This window comes from Bombus pascuorum, chromosome 8 (genome assembly GCF_905332965.1).
Source record: "Bombus pascuorum chromosome 8, iyBomPasc1.1, whole genome shotgun sequence".
In the NCBI taxonomy this organism is placed as follows: domain Eukaryota; kingdom Metazoa; phylum Arthropoda; class Insecta; order Hymenoptera; family Apidae; genus Bombus; species Bombus pascuorum.
Window position 1 is genome coordinate 5,087,237 of NC_083495.1, and position 26,396 is coordinate 5,113,632.

The 26,396-nt window shown below is 33.8% G+C and overlaps 1 protein-coding gene across 10 annotated transcripts; it reads right to left on the reverse strand.

The window, feature by feature from the left end:
• Window positions 1–224: 224 nt before the first annotated feature.
• Window positions 225–25,984, reverse strand: LOC132909948 (heterogeneous nuclear ribonucleoprotein Q-like). Of its 10 annotated transcripts, none has more exons than XM_060965220.1 (13): window positions 25,517–25,984; window positions 22,786–23,171; window positions 22,579–22,686; window positions 22,270–22,446; window positions 20,763–20,898; window positions 13,786–13,991; window positions 13,567–13,716; window positions 13,335–13,480; window positions 13,124–13,239; window positions 11,419–11,433; window positions 10,508–10,656; window positions 6,012–6,177; window positions 225–4,669 (listed from the first exon to the last, which is right to left on the reverse strand). In XM_060965220.1, the coding sequence occupies exons 2-13, from the start codon at window positions 23,167–23,169 to the stop codon at window positions 4,419–4,421; spliced, it is 2,004 nt and encodes a 667-aa protein (XP_060821203.1). In that variant the 5' UTR covers window positions 23,170–23,171; window positions 25,517–25,984; the 3' UTR covers window positions 225–4,418. The 10 variants fall into 10 exon arrangements, with proteins under 10 accessions (XP_060821203.1, XP_060821207.1, XP_060821205.1 ...); XM_060965224.1 differs by lacking the exon at window positions 20,763–20,898 and adding an exon at window positions 17,891–18,026 and having other exon boundaries at window positions 225–4,666; window positions 25,517–25,983; XM_060965222.1 differs by lacking the exon at window positions 20,763–20,898 and adding an exon at window positions 17,891–18,026 and having other exon boundaries at window positions 25,680–25,982.
• Window positions 25,985–26,396: the final 412 nt, after the last annotated feature.

The window sequence follows — 26,396 nt, forward strand, 5'->3', positions numbered from 1 at the left end:
AGTGAATCAGAGTGGGGAGAAACAACTGATTCAGGGGTATGCATAATTAAAATACAATAAATATAGATAGAGATGAATTTTATTCGGTTCATCTTTCTAGAATCAAATCCGTCGTCTAATCGAAAGAAGGCATTAGGAGATAATAGAAATAAATGATATATAGTGGATGAAAAAAAGGAGAAAGAACAATGTGTTTTAATAGTATACAAATAAATATATCATCGTTTAAGAAAGGTAATTCACATACAACTGTTTATTGAGACATGTAGAATACATCTGGTCATACACAAAAATCTTTGACACTTTAAATCAAGCTCCTAGCCCGAAAAAGGAACCATTTCAACATTATTTTAAATTCATCAATAATTATTACGTTCAACTACGTCACACTAAAATTAGGGACAACTTTTCAAATTGCGGGAATTAAAAAAAGCAAAGCAATTGGAAGATGACGAATAATAATAATAAAAAATAATCTGAAAACGCAATTATCAACGTTGAAAGAATTTGGTCGTTTGAAATTTGTTGTTCACTTTTAGCCGTGGAGCTGACACGTGGCATGTGTGGCGCGAGAAACATAAACCATATATATATTCGTGTGAATAGTGTTACGTACATTTTTTTCCTTTTTTTTTTTTGTTTTTTTAAATATTTTTCTTTCATTTTCTTTCCGTACAATTCTTCATTTTTGTTGTTTTCCTCATTAGTGCTAAATAACATCACGTCACAAAATGCATATCCGCAGGAATATAATATATAATATATTTATATATAATTAAAAAACACGTCTTTTTGGGTCGTTATTAACATAAATTGAGCGACCCAAAAATCACACAACATCCGCTTGACACGGGCCAACCAAGAAGAGTCAAGTTCCCAAGGATGTGTGCCGCAAATTAGGGCAATGACCGGGTAAAAGGGTGCGCGCGGCTACAGCATCGTCAGCCACAGTGGTGCATTATCCTAAATGCGACCGATAACCCCCAGGCACCCCAGCTGCCACACCGGTCAATTGTATAAAATAGCAAAGGATAAATGATATAATATTGGGGCGCCTTAACGCTGGGGTAGGGCCAATATCGTAACGCTAGTACCTAGATCAGTCTAAAGTCTCGTCACCGTGAACTGCCTCCGCTTTTGCCAGGTTATGCTTCCTTGCCCCCGCAAGCTGAACTTTTCCTCTTTTTTCGTTCGCTCGTTTCTTCTTTCTTTCTTTCCTTTCTTTCTTTCTTTCTTTCGTTCTCGCATACTTGCTTCCCATCTGCCTGCCTTATACAAGTATATAATCTTCCTCTATTATAATTTCGAAGGAAAACCAGAATTTATATTGAAACGTTATTGTGTTACAAAATCCCACTCAGTATAATTAGCAATATCATTCTTATCATATCGTTAATATTAATATTATTATATCCTTGATATTATGTTTTTATAAATAGGATGTGTAGATAAGTAGAATAGGTAGGTATAAAATATGGTAAGTGAATAATGAGTTACGAGGAAAAAGGACTAAAGAAATGAAAGGTAATAACGTTGATTGGCATGGATAAGATCAGTAATTTTTTTCAACTGCTGGCTTTTCTCTAGCTTCCCTCTATTCTTTCGCTTCCCTTCTTCCTCTCTTCCACTGATTTGCTCGTTGATTCACTCAATCGTACACTCACCCGTTCACTCTCGCTCTCTTTCGTTTCTTTTTTATCCACTCCTATATCCTATCAACCATTTTCAATCATGCACTTCCTTTCTTTCTGCTTTTTCTTACGCCTTGCTTTATCTATGTACCAATCGCACGCTCGTTCATTCCTTTTCTCTCTACTTGTTTCATTTACACGACCGCATGACCGGGGACAGGAAGTAGAAATGAGGGAACTTGGATCGTTAGTTTACAGCTGTGTGTCACCGTTACTAGATTTGTATCAATGACAAAATAAAATCGGACTTGAGTAATTATGAATAAAATGTGCAACAAAATATTCGTCGATACGAGAGTTTAAAACCAATCGACCACTATATATCAATAGTCTGTTGTTTATAGAAATTGATCGATTAAAAAGCCATCAATGAATAGGAATCGTGGGCATGTTTTGTTTTTTGCCTGGTTGTTTAATTCCTTGATATTCCTTTTATTATTCTCACACGGAATTGCATTTCTTTCATACCTACTTTTGTATGCATTGTATCCAACGAGCCCGAAGTTTATGCTAGATTTTTTCGTTGATGCTATATACGATAAGACAATACGGTGATATGCAGTCACTTCGTTACAAATGAATTGATCTTTCTCATCTTTTATCTACTTTTTCGTCACAATTCGGGGGTATGTGTAAAACGCTATTAGGCTTCGCTTATGTTTTTCATTTCAATTATTCTCCAGAACAGGGGGTGTCTGGGCTCCAGGGACAGGGACCAACTATAGCCCGCATTTGCAACTCTTACTAATTAACTAACAGGCTAACAATAACAACGAGTCAACACTCAAAATGTGTGCTGTATGTGTTCATGCATTTGTAAACGCTGTGTACACTTTACACATCCTAAATCAATCCGTGACTATCATTATCAAATTCGGTAGTCAGTCGCTCTAAAAAGAAACTTGCCTACGTGTGGCAAAGATTCCGCGAACATAAAAATTTTGAAAGTAAAATTTAATATAAGAATACAAACGAAACATATAACATTTTTTCCCCTATTTATTTCGTTCGGCTGTACGCATTCAACGGTTCTTTGTTCGATTCTCTAACTACGAAATAGGAAAAACAAAATAAACGGAATAAAAAAGAGAAAGAATAAAATTATAAAACAGAGACAGAGAATAATAAACCTAGAAAACAGATGTTATCGATTTATAAATTCTAATTTTTCCATTATTTGGACGTTTTCATTTAAAATTTTCCTATACAAACGAATCTTTTACTAAACAATTTTGTTGCCTTAATAAATAGCTTTAATTTCTTCAGTCCATCCGTTCGTTTTCATCATCTTAATCTACTCTTTTCGTACTTGGTACTCTAATTCTTACTCCCGATTGTAATCGAACAAATGAGAAATATTTTCACGCAGAACCGTTGATTTCTAACGTTTCACATTCTATCCTTGTAAAACCTGCCTGACTCTTAATAATAATAATAATAGTTTCACTGACTGTACACATTATAGACCAACAATAGAAGGTCTAGCGGCGCTTGGCGCGCTCCACGCATCACACATGCATACGTGTGCGCGTATACGTGCACACGCAGCCCACACAGCCTACCCACGCACGCACGCACGCACACACAAACGCATGCACGCACACATCACGCACACACTACATGCATATACACCCGCGCACCGCGCGTGCACACACAGACATACGCGCACACCATATGTAAGCACGCACTCGTAAAACGTGTTATATAGAATTTTCTCTTTCTTTATCTTGTAAAAAGAAAGAAAAAACTACTTAAATTGATCGCTACAACGATAGATTTGTAATATTTCATTCACGCTCATAAACCAATTCACTCATTCTTACACTCTTTCACACCAATCTCCTCCTCCTCGCCCATATTGCCATTTTTGCTTCCGCTTCTTCATTCTTTCCTACATGCTTTTATTTTATCCTTCCACGTCCCATCATCACATGTATCTTCTTTCCCCTTTCCTCTTGTTCTTGTCTCTCCAGTATGTATACTCTTCCTTGATCTATCCATTACGTACACGCATTCTCGCACATACACACGAAAATCCAAATTGTAGCATAGTAAAATCGCAGGCTTCCGTGATTTTTCTTAATTAATACAAGCCATCACAATCCCAATGTCAACATCGCTGATCTTTGTATCACTTGGCAGTAAACAATGTGACAATGTAGTAGTACGTAGATTAGTATATATATATATATATACGTGTATATATATGTATGTATATATATATATATATATGTATATATATAGTAATAGTACGGGGTGGGTTGTTGGGTGGTCACTCCGATGTAATAATTAGTCCCAGTGGCACATCACTGTATATATAATCACAACAACAGCGGGCGATGGTGGTGACGCCTAGTACGACGCTTCACGCGCTTCCTCATGATCCTTCGTCCATTCCATCATTTGATGATTAAATAGGCATAAAAACATTTACAATTGCCAAATTTTATAGAGTAAATAGCATTATACGTAAGTTTTCTATCTCCTTTCGATTGATCTTTCCTTCTCTTCCAAGTTCCTCCGAACATTACTACTCTTTGTTTCCTTCCTTTTTTTCGCAATTACATTTTGCTTTCGTTGCTTTTCAATTTGCATCCTTCTTCGTACATTACAGCAACTCCAATGTGTATACGTTGTTTGTTCTTTCGTTAATTCTCTCGCCGTGCGTGCTTGCGTGCGTACTTAGATGGGTGCGTGCGTGCGTGTTCACTCACAGACTTGTAGAAGTTAGCTCCATGACTGATAGGAGTCTTGGTACCATTCGTGATCATCGCTGGAAATACCGCCGAGTGTGGCGGCCTTACCTCCGAATCCTATGTCACCGCCGCCACCACCACCACTGCCACCATTCACACTCGCCAATCCGTACGCATTGCCCAGTGGTTGTTGGGCGAGGGGTTGGTTTCCCCAGTTGCTCTGGAAGCGACGCTTAGATTCCCCCTGGTTCTGGTGACCCCCGTCAAATTTTCGTTTACCTGCTGTACAAAGAAACAAATAGATCTCTGTCAAATTAAATTTTCTCATTGCGATAAACATTTGTCTCGAACCTTTTCAACTGCGACAACACAATCTCTCCCACCCACACACACACGCTCGCACTCACACACGCGTGCATCCGTTTTGCCATTGTTTCGAATCGCTCGTTCGAATCGCATGAATACGTATGCCAACACTGAACTGTTAAATGTGTAAAATAAAACGAAACAAAGCGATCCATTCAATGATACAACCGAATGATATTCTGCAGAGTGTTATTGATCGTTCGATATATCAACGAAGTGACTGAAGAACATAACTAAAAATTAATGCTATCGGAAACATATGACGTTGATTGGAAGAAAACCAGTTAATCGACTCTAACTTTGGGAAAATGTCAGATATTTGGAAATATTACGATTGAACGCGTACCGAGAGTGGATATTATCTCGAGAACAAATAGATTCTTGTCGTTTTGAACAATCTATCCGGGATCGGAGGACTGGAATAGGTATCACTCTGATTTAAAGTAGAAATGACAATTACAAAGAAAATCAAAGTATAACACGGTAATAACTACTCGATTTAATGTAACAACTGCACTTTTTAAAATATTCGACCGATCGATCGTGATCATTACGCATTTACATTTCATTCAGCTACTACAATGTAAAAAAATAGAAACGGTTGAAGATTTAAAAGAAAAATGTAAGGAATGAAATATAACTGTTTAAGACTATAGCTTCAATGGACACGTAATTTCATCGGACCCAAATACGTTAGAACAATCTCATCAAATGTTTGATACTTAACCGATTTATTTCGTCATGACTTTCCATTGAAACTATACCCATCGAATGAACAAAAGGAAACGAAGTAGTAATAGAAAGTAGAGAAAAAGAAGGGATTAAATGTCGCATAAAGGAAAGTAAAAGAAGGTAAAGCAAACTAAAAGTAAATATAAGTAATTAGATTTTACGAGAATATTACTAATCTGCGATACGTGATGCAAAATTCGAACGATGATCGGAAGAAGAAGCTCAAACGGAAATGTCTATTGATTCTCGCACACACACGATGAGACGTGATTAAAAAGTAGAACTTTTAGTTGATAATAGAAAACGAAAAATAAAGAACAAGAATGAAGGAACTATAGTGAAAGGTTAAAGGAAGCGTAAAGAAAAGAAAGCAAAATAGAAGAAAAAGAAAGGGGCGAATGATGGATAGGAAATAGGCATATGGCAATTAGCAAATACTGATAAAAGTGATGATAAAAATGTAAAGAGAAAAATAGCGTATGAAAATAATGTTAAAAGATGATTGATTTATTGTGGAGATACAGACCATCCTCACCTGGTAAACTTCCCTTGGCGCGGACCCCCCCACGAGCGGACAGCCGCTGGACCCCACGAGCCCCTGAAGTTGCGGGGTTGCGTCCCCCCCTGACTGGCCCACGGACTTGGGGGCCACCGACTCGGCCACGCGGCACTACTCCACGGCCACGTCCAGCCTGACCAAATAACATAACACCCAATCGTTACCCTATATGACATTTCTTACATTCCTAGTATAAATTTGCGTATATTCACGATTCTATAATACTTTATTTTTAAATTTTACGCGAACTTGGACAACACAACCGTGTGTCCTCTCGGCTTTCCTTTATCGACCCCTTTTCTCTTTTCTAACAATTAACATCCTATATAACATTTCGATCGAGTTATTGATCGTTTGTTCATAAATAATCCCTAACACCTGATTTCGTAGTTACTTACATACCCGAATTAAACAATTTCTTTATTCGACAATTAACCTCACCGTTTAAATTTCATTTTAGAATTAATACCCTGTTGTATATATATGTACATTTTATAACCACTAAATATATTCATACACGTATTATATACAAAAAAACGTACACATAAACGTACAGGTACAAATTAGCATGTATATGTATATATTGATACAAAATGGTTGTGTATGTACGCGCTATAAATATGTATAAATGTACTTACGTACGTGCGCGTGGATGCAAGCATCTATTTATTTATATGTATATTATACGTATATGCATACGTATATACATGCAAATAATACATACAAAATTATGCGCGCGCGTGGTCGCACATAAGCGCGCGCGCCCATATGTGTATGTATATGTGGATACATGGGCTGGTAGGTGTGTGAATGGTTAGGTGGATGTGTTTAATGAACGATAGCAAGGATTGGTAAAAGATATGATATGCGTTGCACGAAAAGCGGAAACAAGATAGGAAAGGACATGATAAGGAAAGGAGCTCGGTAGGATATGAGGTAGTTATTTATATATGTGTATACAGATTAGTCAAATATACACAATGGCATACAGAACGATGCAACGGATGTAGGGTTCACCTAAAACCAAATCTTACTAACCACATTTTTTTACAGACAGCAGTAGTATTAGCAGAATTATCCAAAGCGGAAAGCTTATTGTATTGGGATGGCGAAGGAACTTTAAGCGACACAACATACTGCACTGTCAGCTAGAACAAAATTCAACAAATCAAAATTTAAATAGTATAAGCAGCGTAACATCACACAGCAGGGTATTATACAATGTATAAGCGTAAGCGATATTTTATATATGTACATTGAAGCAAGCAACAAACATCAAGAGTTTCATCATCGATGCTAGAAATTACTAGCAAGTACAAATCTTGTCATCGTTTCTTTTCTTTTTTCTTTTCTTTCCATTCTATACTTTCAATTAGCTCTTCATCTCTATTGTATCAACTTCCTGTATCAAATTGTAATTCTCAATATAATAATATTATCCAGACGCATGTAGACATGCGCAACCACGCATAAATATGCCACAACAATGTATAACATTCTTATGAACACTACATCAATCTTAAGCTATCGAATATATCATATATACTTTTGTCCTTCTACAGCCTTTCCTCCTGGCTCTGTTCATAGTCTATGCTACGATAATAAATACTACGATAACCTCTTTTCACAAACATACCAAAATTTTCAAATAATATCATCTAATAAACATTTATGCGAACGATATCTAATTAAATACAAAATGTGGACAAATTTGTAATCCTTTCTAAAAATAGAAACACATATAGTGCAACATATTATACATATTACACTATAAAATTAGGAGTGTGAAATTAAATTTTCACGAAGAAGGAAACAGAAGCGCATTCTCAGAAAATTGCAGATCCCGCATTTGGACTGAAAAGCACCTCGAGATAACCATCGTCTTTTTATACCTTATTATTAGCCAAGTACGTTCAAGATAAAAATTATGTATATGCTAACATCATACTTTAGGTAATACTGAACAAAGCTAATATCATATAAAGAGATCAAATATAATTGATACGTCGCGTTGCGAGAGGCACACTATGTACGGGGGAAAACAGTTTAAACGAAAATATGAAAACTATTTTAATTCTAACGATACAGTCAACGCTCAACCTCACGATCAATGACAATACACACGCATTCGTTATCAGCTGATTAATATCGAGGAAATAAAGGTCGATGTCGAGAAAGCTAATTTTATTCTTTGAGCATGAATCGATACTATCACGATATGAAGACAATAAAGATGAAATAAATCTGAATCTTATATACCTATTGAAAACAGAAATTCTGAAAAAACTTCATGTATCTATCTGCTCATCTGCTTATCCATTTACCGACATACCTACCTATCTATCCATCTATCTATCGTATTGAATAATTTAATTATATGTCCTATGATTAGGCAATGAAATAATTAATCAGTTTGCAAATTAACATAATGATGGTACAGTTGTAATAATATCCACAGAGTATAGTGTCTTACTTGGGCATCCCTGCAACTTGTTATATAAATACATATACATATAAATGTACATGTAGAATGTATATATATATATGTATATATATATATTTAAATGTATCATATCCGAGCCACGAGACTCACACGTCGCTCTCTTCGGAAGGAGAAACTACAAACAGGTATATTAAACACTTCCTGTATTCAATTATATCTATTTACAATAATTTACATGTATATTATCTATTTTGCGTATGCGCACATGTTTATATATATATGCATGTACGTACACGTATAGATATAATACATATATGTGTGTGTATATATATGTGTATATATATGCATGCACACGTCCACACGCTCAAACGCACATATAGATAGATACATACATACATACATACTTGGTGGAAAGAATGTAGTGAGGTGACTTTACCTACCTACCATTCACTCAGAAGACTCATGGTGAAATCACTTTTTTAACACTTCAAGTTGTCTCAATGTATGCCACACTATAAGAGAATTTTTTATAAGAATCTTTTATAAAAACCACGATATTCAGTTGAAAAATATACAATTTCAATGGTTTGTTAATCTATTAATCAAAATGTTTGTTAATCACTTTTATCTCTGGTTTTTTTCTGTGCTTATCGCACATTTCAATTCTAATTACATTTCTTCCACCCTCGACATACTCGTATGTACATACATATACATATATATCACATATTACGAAACGCATAGTAGAAGCTCTAGTAATATTTTTACCTACAAATAGAATTTCTTCAAATATTAACAATATGATGAGCAAATATTAGAAAAACTTACAACACTATATGGTTCATATGTTGTTTTGTCATAGAAAAATATGTAGAAATACAAGGAAAATCGTACCTTTTCCATTCGTTTGTTATACATGTCTCTATTTATCCCTCCCTCTTGTTATTATATATATCTTCAATGTTTTTTTTTCTTTTTTTCCGTTCCTCTCTTACTTTCCTGTATTCTAATAGCTTTTCCCGGCTATATTGTTATTGCAAAATTTTGGAATGGGTCTACCATGGCTCAGATATGATTAGCAAGCAATTTGAAAGTGGCAGTGTGTTCGACTTACAGGATAACGTTAGTCTAAGCGATGGAATTAGTAATAAATGTAACAAATATGTAGGACATTCCACGCCCCCCTCCCCATCTATCTCTGCGCGCGCGCCCGTAGTCTCACATCTTTCTCACTTTCCAGTCTCTAATATACATATGCACACTGTCTCACAGATATACATCAATTTTATTGCAATGACATTGTTTTCTAATCTTGTGTGAAAAAAAGATTCCAAATGTATCTCAAGCGCATTCCATTTGATTATTCTTACAAAGCTTTACCAAATAAATGCAGAATACATCTATTACTTATTTCGTGTAAGCGTTAAATCTGAGTATAACCAGATTTATACTCATAATTTACTAAAATAGGCTAAGTAATGAATGGGAGAATGAGCAAATAAAAAAATGTACATATAGAAATAGATGGGGGCAGAAAAAAAAATATATAATCTATAGTATATACACATATGATTATTCAAACACACAAAATGCAGACATACATTCACGCATTCATGACAGGTAGCACACGTGTCGTTGATATAGAAACACTTACATATAAGGATATGCACTAGTGCGCGCATCTAAATTATATGTCCACGTTTCCATGCTTATACGTATACTTACATCGGTAAATAACAAGTTAATGCACACTCTGATTAAACGATAAAATGGGCAGGTTGTTTGGAGAGAGTAAAATGGATTATATATTATGTATGTACTTGGGATACATCCGCGAACACTGTGCCACAGTCAAATTACTATTGATGTGTGTATATATGTATATATGTATACATACATATACATATACATATATATATGTGTACATACAGACACACACACATACATACATAAATATTAAAAAAGTAATAATGATTCAATAACGGAAACGACTTTAGAACCATTAAAAAAGGCGACCCACCGGTTGAGGCTGCCTGCCTCTCCCTCTGGCAGGTGGCGGAGGCGGCGCGTAATCGAAATAGTAATCTTCGTATCGATAATAGTCATCGTAATATGGATCACTGTAGCCACCTCGATAATCCCCATAACCGTAATAGTCGTAATCATAATCTATAAAAACACACATTACAAATAGACCCAAATTTAGCCACGATATATCCAATTGACAACTTATTCAAAACTAATACTCGTGTTTTCTATGAGAAAAGGCATGCCGGGAAAAGATGGTTTTAAAACTTCAATGATAGGAAACAAAAAAAAGAAAAAGAAAAAATATACATCCGAACATTACATATTGCGACTTTATTCGCAATCGTATATATATATAATACATATATGTAATATTATCAAATAATATAATTAAAACATCACGGAAAAATATATTACTTTCACTATATAACAGCGATACTGCAAAGAAAAACTCAATAATTACCCTACCACCATCACGTATCCTGGTAAAAACTTCACGCCCTATTCGGATCGTAGAAAATTGTTAGTTCGTAATTTTATATCTACCCTGTAAGAAAGCCCTCTTCTCACGCACACGCACGCACGCACGCACGCACGCATATACACACAGTCTCTCTCTCTCTCTCTTTCCCACCCTCTCGCTCCCTTGCTTGACTTCTTTCCTTCATTCTCACTTCAAATTAATCAAATCGTATGTATCGTCACTGTACAAGTGGTTGATCTAATTAAAATATCACGACAGAGATATTTGACAAGATAATGTTGTAATGTTTTGCAATTTTCGATGATCCGATATGAGCGTCTTCATAATGTTGGATACATAGTTCCAAAAGAGAAAAAATACAAAACTGTACTAAATGGTACTCTACTACTTTCCATTCGTAATTCAATATCGCATCTTACCTATTTCCATGAGAGCTGAAACCAAATTTATTGAATTTATGATGCATACGAAATCAACAAAATACACACACTTACATAAAACGAAGTAGAACAAACAACATAAAAAAAAGTAGAGAGAGAGAAAAAAAGAAACTGAAAGACATTTTTCTTGGCAATGCGTATAATTATACACCGCCACAAAATAAATCTCACTCAAATATTATTGTATGTAAATACAAAACAAACAATACACATGCAGTTACTTCTTTTTCGTGTATGCGTGTTATGTGCGTCTGTCTGTCAGTCCCTGTTCATCTGTTGCACGCGCGCACACACACGCGTGTGTATGTGAGACATAACAGGTATCGCAGGAAGTGGTAGTGGTAAGGCAATAAGGTGCTCTTATGATGCTAAGCCACACGTGGCATACATATGCATAATCGTACATATGTATGAGAACTCTTTAATGTTGTAAACTGACCGACTTTTGTTCGATAAACTATTTCGTAAACCCGATTATTGTGTACTGTTTACAGAGTTATGCACTGATAAAAACAACAATCGAGGAAAAGAAAAAAAAAGGAAAAAGAAAGAGAAAATGGGGAGTAAGAAAATGAAATACTGCATAACAATTGAAAATGTAATCATAATAGGCTCAGACCAAATTCGATTTACCAGATTATTATACAAATGCAGCTTTCAGGTTTAATAAATGAATGAAAAGATATTTCAGCCGTTAAGCACTTTCTCACTACACCTTCTAATGCGATAAAAGACAAAATATACACAAGTTTGAATCTTTTTCACTTTTAAATTCCCTAGAGTATATCAAAACTGTCCTCGTTCTCCATTTGAAAATTAAACATCTTTATTTTCAAACAAAACATGTGTATCTAATTATATACTCAATACGATTTCATGATCAATAAACAAGTTGAATCGAATAAAATATTAGGGTCATGGTTCTAGAGGTAAAGAAAGCAAGGTTTAAACACTAAGGATATGATATTATCAGTTGTTGAATATATTTGTACTTTTGTTCTCACGTATGTAACATCATGCGCGTAAGCTAAGGTATGTAGTGAGATAGTGAAAAATCCCCAAAAGCATGCGGGATGTTTATATTACATAACATTACCATAAGAAATCGATATAAACGATCTAACAATGATTTGTGTTTATATAAATCTGAAAAATAAAACATTAGTATTTTAAATCTATAAAAAGTTCGTTAATAAATTTTTTAATCGTCACATATTTTCCTAGCATCGACAGATTGATATTTTAATTTGACATATTTTACAATATTTTAAGCAATCCATTTACATTAATATGATTTTCTCAGAATATGCATCATATAGGTATAAACTGAATCCATAATTTGTTATATGTTAATAATATTATCAACGATTTTATGGGAAACTTATACATAGAAAATTAAATATTTTTACAAAATTAAGATATGGTCTAAGCCTAAAGATGAATCAAGTTGACTGCAAGCGAAAACAAAACCTTACTTTAATAGGAACAAAATGTGTACATATACGTAATACACGTTATTTCTTTCTATGTGAAATATTATTAAAGGGGTGACGAAATGCAATTAAAGTGTTACATACAAATACATGAATATATATGTATAAACACGTGTGTATATGTTTAATTCCGATTAAATCTAGAGAAATATCAACGAGCGCGATAAACATAACAACGGATCGGTACTTACCATAATCGCCTCTTCCCATTTGTCCTCGCATACCTGCGCCAGTACCTCGAGGACCTTGTCCTGGTCCGCGAACTGGCATAGGTCCTCCCATCATGCTTGGATGCGATGGAGATCCTCTGTGCAATAGAAAATTTAATTATTATGTGGAAAAATGTAAATCAACAGATAGATTAGGATTAAAAGTTGCATCGAATAAATATATTGAATTTACCCGCTTCGGCCCTGAAACATTTGCATCATTCTTCGCTCCCTAGCACGAAGCATTTCTTCTTTTTTCTTTTTATCGGACGGTGGTTTCGCAAGGGATACCTCGATGTGTGAACCTCCGATTTCTTTCCCGTTTAATTCATTCATTGCCTAAGACAAAACAAACAATGCCACATCATGTCTGTATACACCAAATATTCATATTAAATGGCTTTAATTTATCAGTAATGCCTTACCTTAACGGCATTGTCTCTTTCTTCAAAATGGACGAAGGCATAGTCTTTGATCTTTTTTACTCTTTCGATATTACCATACTGTTCAAAACTTTCTTTCAGTTTTTCTTCCGAACAGTCTTGTGTTAAATTTTTAACATACAAGACGCGTACCTAAAGTATACAATTTAATAGGTAACCAATCGTATCACGACATCCTTACAGTGTATATCAATTATTCACCTTAGACATGGTTTGTTCGTCAGGCTCTTCTTGAGGATCAGCCCAATCAACTATGATATCACAGCCCCATACTTTGATGCGACCGGTACTTAGTCTTCGTTTGGCTAAGGAAGCAGCTTTGTGAGATTCATATTCTAAGAAGCAAAAGCCTCTATTTTTCTTCTTGTCATCCGGTGAACTGTAGATAATCACCTCGGTCAGACCAGCTACATGATGAAAAATTACACAAAATAGATCAATAAATCTCAGCAGAACATTAAATTAAGTAGAGAAAGAGAGAGAGAGAGAGAGAGAGAGAGAGAGAGAGGAGGGGAAAAAGAAAGAGAGAGAAAGAGAAAGAGAAACAGAGATGTCTACTAGTTAAAAAGAAGAAAAACAGTGAAGCGGAGGAAGACGCAAAGAAAACGAGGATGAAAAAATAAAATGAGAAAGAGAAAAATAGACAGATATAAATTATGTTGAGTCATCATTTTGCAAACATATATATACATGGGATATACATACAGGGAATTTCAGGATGGATAATACAACTGAATAGTAAGTTGTTCTATACAAGAAGCCTTATATTCAAAAAAATTGAATTGGACACTTTTACGACAAATTCTCAACTGAATATAAACCTGATACAACCGAGCAGAGAATTATTCAACAAGCAAAACTGAGATGAAAATATGAAATAAAATAATTCTATTTTAGATCTCGTTTTCCGGAAAATTTTACTTTTTCTCTTTCAATTTATTTCTGCCTGCAGAGAGATTTCTACTCGTCCTGAGACACCCTGTTTGTATCAGCAGCTGCATTAAGTAATCTTACATATCGCGAATTATATGAATACAAACAGTTTGAATCACTGAATTTCATTTTATTTCAATACGTTACTAATGTAACCATGAAACGGCCTAGAAGGTAATTAAAAAAGTATAAAAAGACAGTAAATGATAAAGAGTGAGGACGAGAGAGAAAAGAGAGAAAATTTGATAGATAAGTTTATCGTCTAATTTACAAACTGAACGATTCATTGAAAACATCAAAATATCAAAATTAGAACATCAAGTACATCATTAGATATTAAATTATATTATGAAAATTAATAAAATGACATGGTTAAAAATGGAAATAATTACTTTTACATGAAACATGATTGCTTTTACTTAAGGGATATATATATATAGCGTGTGTGTCCTCAGGTGTGTGTATATATACACACCCATGCACACGAATCATTTAGTACTTGCCAAAAATAAGAAAAACAATATCGAAACAGGGATTGTAATTCTAATAAATCATCAAGCTATTAATTACTAATCAATTAATTTAATGTTATTTAGTATATCATATATTATTTCTAAAAAAAAAAAGATATTAATTACGATGGTAAATATGTGATGAAATTATTCTGCAATTAATGGTTTAGACGTCGTCTTTTTCAATTCTAAATCTGATTTTGAAAAATTTTTAAATTCGATTGACAGACTTCATCTTTTTCTATTAATACAAATACTCACGTCTAAAATCTTTGTCCTCAAAATCTTTCTCCCGATCATAAGCAATAAATTATCTTCATTTCTCGCAAAATCTATATTTGATACTGAAAGACGAATATTTGCTACAATCGTAGCAGATTTTGAGAACATGGTATGTACACGTTATATCATACAAGGAGTTATAAAACCCTTAGTTGAATGCGCACACACGCTTAAATGAAAAGTAAAACACACTACAAGACAGGTATACAAATACCCCGCTTCTCAGTAGACATCTGGCCATATCCTTCAAGTACACACAGAACACAAATTACTTTATAACAGGAATGTTTCTAGCTTGCGTGGATTACGTCAAATTAAAAGATACACTTTTCATTATAATACATACACATACATACACGTTAATATGTTATTTATGATAATACGCAATCCATTATAACTTGTATACGTGTTAGTCCACATAATGTATATGTGTTTATAATATAATACACACATGTGACGTATACGTGTATGTATGCATATTTGCGCATTAAAAATTTTAAACTTGAATATAGAATTAAGTAATCTTCCCAACAAAATAAATTATAAAATATAAATTTTATAAATTACGGCTAATATAATTTATACATCGTCAAATAAAAATTCAATATTCAAAAATACTTCTACATATGTAAAAATACCCCGAACAATGTTTCAAGAAGACAGAAAGAAAAGAAAGGATACTTGTAAAGTTCTATTCGCGTGTCACCGAATCAAATAATACGTAAAAATCTCTGAAACATGTTTGTAAATTTTTATAGTTTCTGCTCTCTATCCTGCTCTATCACCATGTGTTGCTTAATTATACATAAGAATAATAAATATAGTTAAAAACCGAAGAATATATTATGATTAAATGAAAGTATCATGCTATTAGAATTTACATGCATCGCAGTGATTGATTTACGAATATAGAAAAGATTGGTCTTTCGTGAAATTGTATAAGAGTTGAAATCCTTGTCAATTAGTATTTATAAGTACAGCTAATATCATAGACGACGTAATTTCCAAACTAATAGTAGCATCTGTAAAAACAACCAAACAATTGTTTCGCTACAAAATGTTATTGTTCATTAACTGTCACCATTCTCTGTTTTTTTTTTTTCTTTCTTTTAATTTAATCCTACTCTCCTTCCTCTCAGTTTAAAAGTTGGTTTGTACACGTGCGCACACACGCACACACGCACACACACGTAAACTCACACACAGAGTATGTATGTACACGTGTATAAATGAACATACAACATGGCATCTGCTAGAAATGCACCTGGTCTTAAAGCAATAAAACGCGCGCCTATGTGTATTTAAGTAATTCATCAGTGAAAAAAAAGAAAGAAAGAGAAAGAGAGAAAGAGAAAGAGAGAGAGAGAGAGAAAGAAAGAAAGAGAGAGAGAGAGAGAGAGAGAGAAAGAGAGAGGGAGGGATTGTCAGAGTAATTCAGATGCCTTGTGACCTTTTTTCCCCATAAATTCTGATTATTTAACCTTATGCCTCTTGAATCCAATATTAACATTTTACTTTATCATGTTTTGCCATTATCTCCTCTCTGAGTCCAGACTTAAGTATTACATGCAAGAATGCTATTGCAAACACACTTATAAGTGACAAATATCGTACACATTCATCCAATCACTCGGACTGATTTTACATTCGTAACAAATACATCAGAGGAAATTAGAAACGAGTAGAACATTTTTCCATTGAACAAAATGCTACATTTTACCAGACGTTGATAGCAAAGTTATCCAATATAGTTTAAACGGGTAACACACACATGTAAAATTCTTATGATTGTAAACGATTCCACGTTTATTATTGCTACTCTTGATATACTTTCAGTTACTTCTCTTTTCTTTTCAGACCTTACTCCAATCTTTAGAGATGTTTTCGCGTCCCAAAATCAATCATACAAATAAAAAATGTTTTCATCGATTAGGTATATAGTTTAAAGAAAGTAAATATATGAAAAAAATTGTATACACAACGTACTATGACGAACAACCATTTAAAGAGCAATTATTCATGTGAAACAATTGAAATTAATATTCCGAACGAAAAACTCGAGAAACACAGACACGAGTATCAGAACATTTAAGTTTCATACATATAATTATTCTATATATATATATATATATATATATTATATATATATATATAACATATATAGAATAATAAATTAAATGTCATGATTGTGGGACACAATTTAATATAAAAATTCGTTAATCAATTACGGCCAATTTTTTATCCAAAAATTAATAAACAACATAATATGTAGTAGCAGCATAAAAATGAAAAATTCTTTTCGAGAGTGGAAAATAAAAATTGACAGTGTTTGTGGTGAGAATGTGTGCGAAATGTTTTACAGGTGGAAAAATATATTCTATGACATATGTATCAATTTGAGAAGGAATCTGCCTATTTGGTAATGATGCAAGAGGGTAAAATTAACCCACCTGGCACCTCTAACAAAAATCGGATACAAATAGCCGATCGTTAAAAAATAAGAGTTTTATCCCACCATTTTTTCCTATAGAATTTTCTTTGGTTACTGCTTGCTGATTTAAGGACAATTATCAACTTACGTGCGTGCTTTGTAAATTCTTCGAACAAGTCATCTCGGTCTCGATTCTTTGGAATATTTCCCACAAACAAGCGGTGATTGTTATAAGATACGGTAACACCAATCTTTTTCCCTTTCCGAATCTCATAATCATTCAGCTGTAAGAATAATGTGGAAGGAGAGTGCCAATTAAGCTTGCCTTTTATAATTTCACCTGCTTATTGGCTGTCTGAACGTGGGATATCGTGAAGCGACCTTCAGGGAAATTATATATGTCTTATACGAAGGGAAAGGGCAAGCATATCAATAGATGAACATGGAAAATTAAACTGGAATTATTCAACGTATATCGTCGGTGAATTGGTAAATAGGCAGGTAGATAAATAGATGAGTAGATGAATACATAGGTAGGAGATAAGTATGTAAGAAGAAAGGGAGGTAGGTAAGTAGGTAGGTGGGTAGGCTGAGCTATGTACAAAGTATTCGAAAATGATTTTTCACAAGCATCGTAGTATTACTCTACATTCTCCAGATCGGTGAAAATTTGAAAAAGAAAGTAACTGTAAAATTGGCTTTGACCTTGGAATTCATGGTCAAATTTTTTTTTACTGTATCGTCTTTCACTCATCATGAAGATTACAAATTCCAAAGGAACTAGGGGTCGTAACTCAACCGTTCTCTCTTAGAAGACGATATTGAAGTTCCATTAGTTTTTGAACTCACTTTATTCATGCAGTTCGCTTGAAAAAAATGTGGAAGTTCTATTAGTTCCCGAACTCACTTTATTTGTAATATGCTTACATTTTACATTCATTTGCATCATTTTATAGATGCAAAGGAAATAGCATCTATTGTGGCACTTAGATATTCCAGATCTACCATTATATATCCCATATCTTCCTTTCTTCCTCTCTCGGTATTTGAGCAGTCTTACATTTCTACATTTCTCTATTCCTGTCAAGTTTTAATCCAAAGTTACACATTGACTTTAGACGATGAAAAAAATTAGTGAGTCAGAAATTCACTAATTTCTAAATAAAGTATTTGCATGCAGACCTGCTCCTTACTTGTGGCTTTCTTCTGCACCAGTTTTAACTTTGTGAATTTCTTTTTTTGGGGAATCATAAAAGAAATTGTTTATGGTTCGGGTAAATAGATTACATCCGTTGAACAATTAAAATATCGGATTGAATATGATTTTCATCGGTTAAAGTCAATGCGTAGTCTTTAAAAGAAACTTGGGCGGAATATAGAAATGCGAGTCTAAATCTATTTAAATAGCGAGAAACAAGGAAAAAAAAGAAATAAAAGGGATATATGGGGCATATAACAGATCTAAGTTAATGAAACTTCCATATTTTTTCGAAGAGAACAGTGGGTTTTAGACCCATGATTCCTTTGAGACTTTGGTTCTTCAAGATGAGTAAGATAAGACGCAATAAAAAATTGACCTTGAAATTCAAAGTCAGTCGATTTTGCATCCACCTTTTTACAGATCTTCGCCGATCCAGAGGTGTAGGATAATACTACGATACTTGTGACAAATCATGTTCGAATACCCTGTACAGACAGTGCAAGACTGCTTCGCAAAGTGCATACCTGCCTTGCACAGAAGCATGTCTCGCGGGGAGACTGCTGCGTGGCGAGATCAAAGATGCCTCGTAGTTCCTTACTCGCTTCCTTTGGGCTTCGCTTGCTTGCCTCGCGTTCTCTACGTTAAGACACGAGGCAACTCGAGCGAGGCAGACTCGCGAGGCAGACTTGTGAGGCCGCCTCGCAGTGTCTGTACATAGCTTTCGATAGCTAGATAGGTAGGTAGGTGGATGGGAGTGCCTGTCCGTTTGTTAGCGAGCCAAACGCCCCAGCGGTCCACGCATATCTCCCATACCCCCATGCTCGAGGTCCAGTCATGAATCGCGTTAACATGATGCAAAAATTGATAACAACCACGCAGGACAGCGCGCGTTATTTTCATTAATTTTTTACCTCAATGTATAATTTTAATAATTGTACCATACTGAATTGCTTCCACATTTTCTCTTCTAACTAATTTGTCTCTTTTTTTCTTCTTTTCTTTTGTATTGTCAGTAACAAATAAAGAAAGAATAAATATGACAAAAAGAAACAGCAAAGAAAATATAATGGAAAAAAGGTAAACTAAACTATACGTTCAAATCGCCAAAAAGATCAAAGATCAAGACTGATCAAGACTAATCAAGACTGATTGTGTAGGTATGTGTGTGTTTACGCGCGCAAATATGAAACTGTGTGATATGGTACGCATGTATGATAGCAAAGGACGAATGGCGTTGATCGTAGTGGTAGTAGTGATGGTCTGGTACTGGCAATGATATGATACTGACCCTATAATGAAGTTGCAACGAAACGATAATGGTGGTGATGGTGGTAGTGGTGATGATGATGAAGATGATGATGAAGATGATGATGATGATGACGACGATGATGATGATAACGATTACAGCGACGTCAACAATAGCGGCAATGGAAATTCAGAGAACTAAACGGAAAGGAAATGCTAGAGGGAGAAAAAGAAATATCAACTAGGAGAAAAGAAAGGAAATATAATGAATAAAAGTAGGAAGCATAGAACTCATAACTCAACCTAAATATGCGAGGAAAAGAAGACTTGGACCAGAGAGGTGTTACTGTTCACTAATAAACCGAGAGGCAAGGAGACTGATCAGAACTGAAGGTGTCATAGGTAACTGAAGATCACACGGTCGCACGCACGATCGTGTATTTTTTCTTGGATGCTCCATAACTCCATACCATCTACAACCACTACTTAAAAGCTACCACTCGTAAGTTACAATACAGGTAGACAGGTAGGTATAGGTAGATAGGTAGGTACACACGCCTCGAATTCACTTTACCTGTTAATTTACCAAATTCCTCCAGAATCTCCTCTTTGCCTTTCGATTTTGGTATGTTCCCCACGAAAAGTCGTAGATTAGGTACGCTAATGTTTACTTTCAGATTCTTGCCGGGTTTTATTTCGTGATTATCGAGCTGTGGGATGAAGAAAACAAACACATGCCTAATATTGTTCCAATGAGATACACTTCATGTTTTATCTACTTGCGATAAAAAAAAGAATTTAGGAAAAATTTTTCAAAATATGCAATTTAGTAAAATAATTAACATGGCCTGGTTCCATGAAAGCGAGAAAGTGGCATGCGCTTTGTCGCTCGAGTCTTCACAATATAGGAAACCGGCGTTCACGTATGTGCTCCTGTAAACAAATTTTAAGCCTACCAATTTTCAAAATTTTGTTACAAAAATTGTCACTGTCCAACGAAAGTCAACCAATTAAGTAGATATACCCCTAACCAATTAAACCACACGAATTTCTTTTTTTCGCATCGTCAATGTTTAGGAAAGTTCTCCACTCCCAATTTTGCCCACTGAGCAAAGAGGAGAGCTGGAAAAAGAAACTCATCCATAGGACATCATTATCGTATGCATGTATGTATATACACACATACATACGTACGTACGCATATACCTATGCGCGCGCGCGCGCGCGTGTATACATGTGTTCACGTGTTTGTATGTATGTGCGTGCGTGTGTATATGTCTACATCTATGCGTGTATGCATATATATGTACATACGAGTATGTATAATTTGCGTGTATGTGCGCGCGCGCGCGTGTGTGCCTATACTTTTATGCATATGTGCATTCATTTTTTGTTTTGCTGCTGTTAAGTATTTGGGATGTGTTGGGCATAATTATATACTTAAAAATATAAATTAGAGGTCAGGAACATATATATGTATAAAATGAATATGTGGATTGTTCCTAACTATAAACATTGAATCTCGATTTTGTTACTCTTTACAATTAGTGAAACAATGCTAAAATATTTACGTTAAGACTACAATTAAAAAAAAAAAAAAAAAAAAAAAAAAAGGAATACAGAAAGAAAGAGAAAACGCAAGTCACAACATAGAACAAGCCACATGGGAATATGAAAAAAATGTATTCGAAATGTTTAATGCAAAAAGAAAAAGAAGAAAAGGAAAAAAAAACATGTTTCATACTATTTTCGATTCGACGAATTTCAACAAAAATTCGACGATTCTATCATCGCTTCTTTTGAAAGTATTAAAACGATAAATAAAAAAATAAAATATATTACAGAAACAGTAAGAAACCAAAGAAATATAACATATGCAATGATATGTTTAAACATTTCGAAAAGTTACTTATTTTGGTAGCAATAACAATTTTGTAACATTTCTAAAATTCTTCTAAATAAAAGTGAAGGGCATTGATATGTTCATAACAAGATGTTTTAAACTAGGAAAACAGAATTGTACGCTTCACAAACATGTACCTACATAATGATAAAAAATAATTTGGAAGATATCTACATACCTCTCTAACAGCTTGCTGTGCAGCCTCTCGGTTAGTAAAAGTGATAAACGCATATCCTCTATTGCAACCTGCCATCGGATCCATCATTAATCTTAAATCCCAAATTTTCCCACACTTTTCAAATAAGGGAATTAACTCATCTTCGTACATATCCTTTGGAATTTTTCCACAAAATACCTTTCATAAAAATAGAAGCATACAAAATGAGATAAAAATGAACAGATCAATAATAATTGTATTAAAAAAATAGAAAAAGTGTTAGGAAAATGCAACTCGATCAAACAGAAGAGCAATAACTTATTGTTTTACCTCACAGCCAGTCCCTGGTGTGGGACCTTCCCAGTTTGGAGGAGGACCTCCATATTTCCGTTGTCCTGTTGTTACATCCAAAGGATATCCAGTTCGTTCAAGAATCATCTAAAGTATGTTATTAGGATATTAGTTTTATATCTTTTTTATAATTCAAGTAACTTTGCAAATAGTTATAAACATCAAACTGACAAAATAAATATTTACCTTTATTTTGTCCTCATCCGGTGCTTTTGGAGCAGTACTGGTACCAGTACCCTGTCCAGCTCGACTTTTCTGTCTATAGGTTTTCATTACACCACAAAGGTATGCAGATTTATTTGATACGTGCTCTAAATTAGATTCAAGAAACTGTGTGAGTACATTTAATGCACCATCAACTGGAAATTCCTTTAATGCATCTAATGCTCTTTCATCCAAATCCACATGAGCTAATTTTCCTGTTTTATAAATTTCATCCAATTTTGCAGCTACTTTTTCATCCAGTCCGTACTGAATCAATTTTGAAAAATCTTCTGTCCTCTCTACATATTCCATTTCCTCCTTAGACTGTTTCTCTTCCATTTTTATCTCCCCATTTCCCTCTGCCATAGCTGCAACATATTATTATAATTATCAGAACAACATCTTTGGCTTTTCCCTTGATTCATATTGCTTTGTTTAAATTTATATTATCTTGGTTTATTATTCCAAAATAAATTATGCTTTAAATTATTATTCATCATCATTCAAATATCTACAAACTCTAAATATTTGGCACAAAACACTGTTATATGTGTTATAACATTTATAACATCTACCATGTTATAAATTTGTTTTCCTTACTTAAATGTTAAAGTACAAAGTATTAAAAATATTTAGATATTAAGAATATTCCTTAATCTGTATAAAAAATATTACTCAACATGTCTTGTATGTAATACTTAAAACAAATTTCAAATTCTCATAACTAGTTACAAATATCATCAGCAACTAGTAATCAAGTAATTGAAAAACAAACTTACTTATAACTGTTAAAAACCTGGAAAACTTTTGTTTTTTGCATAAAAAATTTTAATCTCTTCAACGTATTTTTTAATAATATTTACTATATACTTTATAACATATATGCAAAATCTTATATTTTTATAATACTTAATAACATTGTTTATACACATTTATACTGTACTAAGATTTTTCAATATCAATATTTGAATAACTTTTTGGCTAGAATATCAGTAATATAGAACATTAAAAACAATATATTAGAAAAAATAAGATAATATATACAAGATGAATGTATAAACACATAAATAAATAAAACAAGAGGAAATAAATGAAATTTGAAAAGGAATGTTAATACACCTATGGTCGAAAATGGAGTAGATGAAATAGAGGCAATGTAATGAACGTGATCGGAACGCTAACACCACTACTCGACATATAACGCATAGTCTGTACAATTTCCCGCGTTTACAAACGATCAACATATCAAAACTTTAAGATATCATCGATTGCTTGGTACAGAAAAATAATAAAGAGATTTTGATGAATATTATCGATATATCATTGTAGGCATGTTATACCTACTCCTTAATTTGAAATATGCAATAAAGAAATGACTCCATTATCGAACAATGCACTTTAAACTAGAAGAATTGAATTATTATAATAAAAAATAGTTTGAAAATAATGCATTCACAGTAATGAATACGCAACATGGAAATTTTGCTCGAAAGGAAATGCAATTGGTATTTTTTGCATATAGCTTGCCGGCCGGCAATAGACTTGCATCCATATTTCTTGAAGGATGCAATGCACTTTTACACTCACGATAACATCACACCCGCTGTTCTAACTAACCGATTTCTGCTTGTGTTTATTAAAGGATTATTAAAGGAGCACACTACATAGAAATAATTCACGATATTCATAGGAAGAATAATTGCATATACCTTGGAAAGTAAATGAACAAAATCCTCCTGTGAGGAAATGGCGATAGACGTCAACGTGATTGCAGACTACGGGGTTCACAAAACGACGCGCAAAGATACGCTCGAACCCAGCGACACGAGTTAGCCATTTTCTTTCGAAGCATATTCGCGAATTCTGATTGGTTCATGCAAAAGGTTGAGAAGAAAAAGTTGACCATGCAATATGCACTCATGAAATAACGAATTTCGTACTTGAAATCTGCATGCACAATATATTACGTACGTATCATTCTTCCACAGGGAAATTTCAATTGCTAGCTAATTTTATTCATTTCAAATTATTTTTAATAGATAAGAGACAGATATGTACATATATATATAGAGAGAGATAAGTCTACTTACGTACATATGTATACGCATAAAATATTTTGAGACTGACAATGATTTACATATGCTAGAAGTTCTACTTGTTTCACACAATTTTTATATCGTACAATCAACCTTATCTTTTACTTTAATTCAATAATGAAGAATTTAAGCGTAAAATTTCACTACTTCAATCTACTACTACGTAAATCGTATGATTTTCATTATCAAAATAGTAAACTCTACTTGCTTAATAAAAACAATCATTACAAATGATTTTGCGGAGTATAATCTAGAAATTCGCATAATTTCCAATCAATTCATATATTTAATACATTATTTGAAATAATGTTAAAATAAGAAATAAATAAAGTTAAAAAATTAAATAAACTCCAAAACTAATGATAACAAAATTCGATACCATTCTTGAAAAAAAAGAGTATGTACGTAATTGTATGTAAAGAATAACGTATATCTCTAGTCTTAATCTCTACTTGATATTAATGTAAATGTAGTAATACAATCTATAAAATACGTAAAAATATTAATTATTTATTTAGATAAAATGGAAAAGAGATCAGAATTTATAAGAATATTAAGCGAATCAGAATTAAATGTACCATAACCTCCGAACATAATAATACAATATAAAAGTATACCTGTACAAAATTTGAAATCTTCACAGTATTAATTTTGAACAAATTATAAAACGAAGCACCAGATACCACACAAAACAGTCACAAGCTTTTAATTGATAGAAAATTCATATTACAAAGACCACCACCGTTACACGAATACAAACTTGCATATACTTCTGCTCACTTTTACGTTGTATGTAAACCGTGTAACCGTGTGTATTAAAAATTGCATTTAACACTTGATAGTATTGGATGAAAAGTAATGCAGTAAATTTAGTCTTGTAGGCACTTGGAAAGCTCCGATAATATTGCAGTGATGGTGACGGTAAGTGAAGTAAGCCCGGGCGCAGCGTTTTGATATCATGTAGTGCCTACATAGCCGTAATGCATAAATTGGACTGCCTCGCTGAAAGAGAGGTGCAAGCCCTACAAAACCAAACCAGTTTCCTCGGTTGCTTGCTTGCTTGCTTGCTTGCTTGCTAGTTGCGCCCCAATCCAATCCGATTCAACCGCTTACCTCTCTTCGCGGTATATGCGAGCCCCGCCTTAGTCAGGCTCGTCGCTATTCTCCTGTGACCCTGTACCATTCCTTCCAATTTTCTTTCTCTTTTTTTCTCTTTTCGTCTCTTTTCTTTTCTTTTCTTTCTGTTCCTTTCCCCTTCACTCCTCTCCTCTCCACATCCTTTTTTCCTTTCGTTTTCATAAAACATTTCTGCAATTTTTCATTAATTCATCTTCAAGCACAGTCATTTTCGTTGCAAATCATGTATTTCCTGTCATTCCTTTTTTTATCTTTTATTGCAATTTTATACGTACATCGTTACGCACATTTATATACATACTCAAGATTAAACTGTGATGCAACAATCCAAAAAATATAGTTTACTATTTAAAATATACT

Excerpts from the sequence above, each read along its gene's own strand:
- LOC132909948 (XM_060965220.1), bottom strand. The coding sequence starts at position 23,169 with ATGGCAGAGGGAAATGGGGAGATAAAAATGGAAGAGAAACAGTCTAAG. Across the intron at positions 13,992-20,762 it reads GGAATTTGGTAAATTAACAG|CTGGTCTGACCGAGGTGATT; the intron begins GTAAAGTGAATT and ends TTCATCATGTAG. Across the intron at positions 6,178-10,507 it reads GAGGCAGGCAGCCTCAACCG|GCTGGACGTGGCCGTGGAGT; the intron begins GTGGGTCGCCTT and ends TTATTTGGTCAG.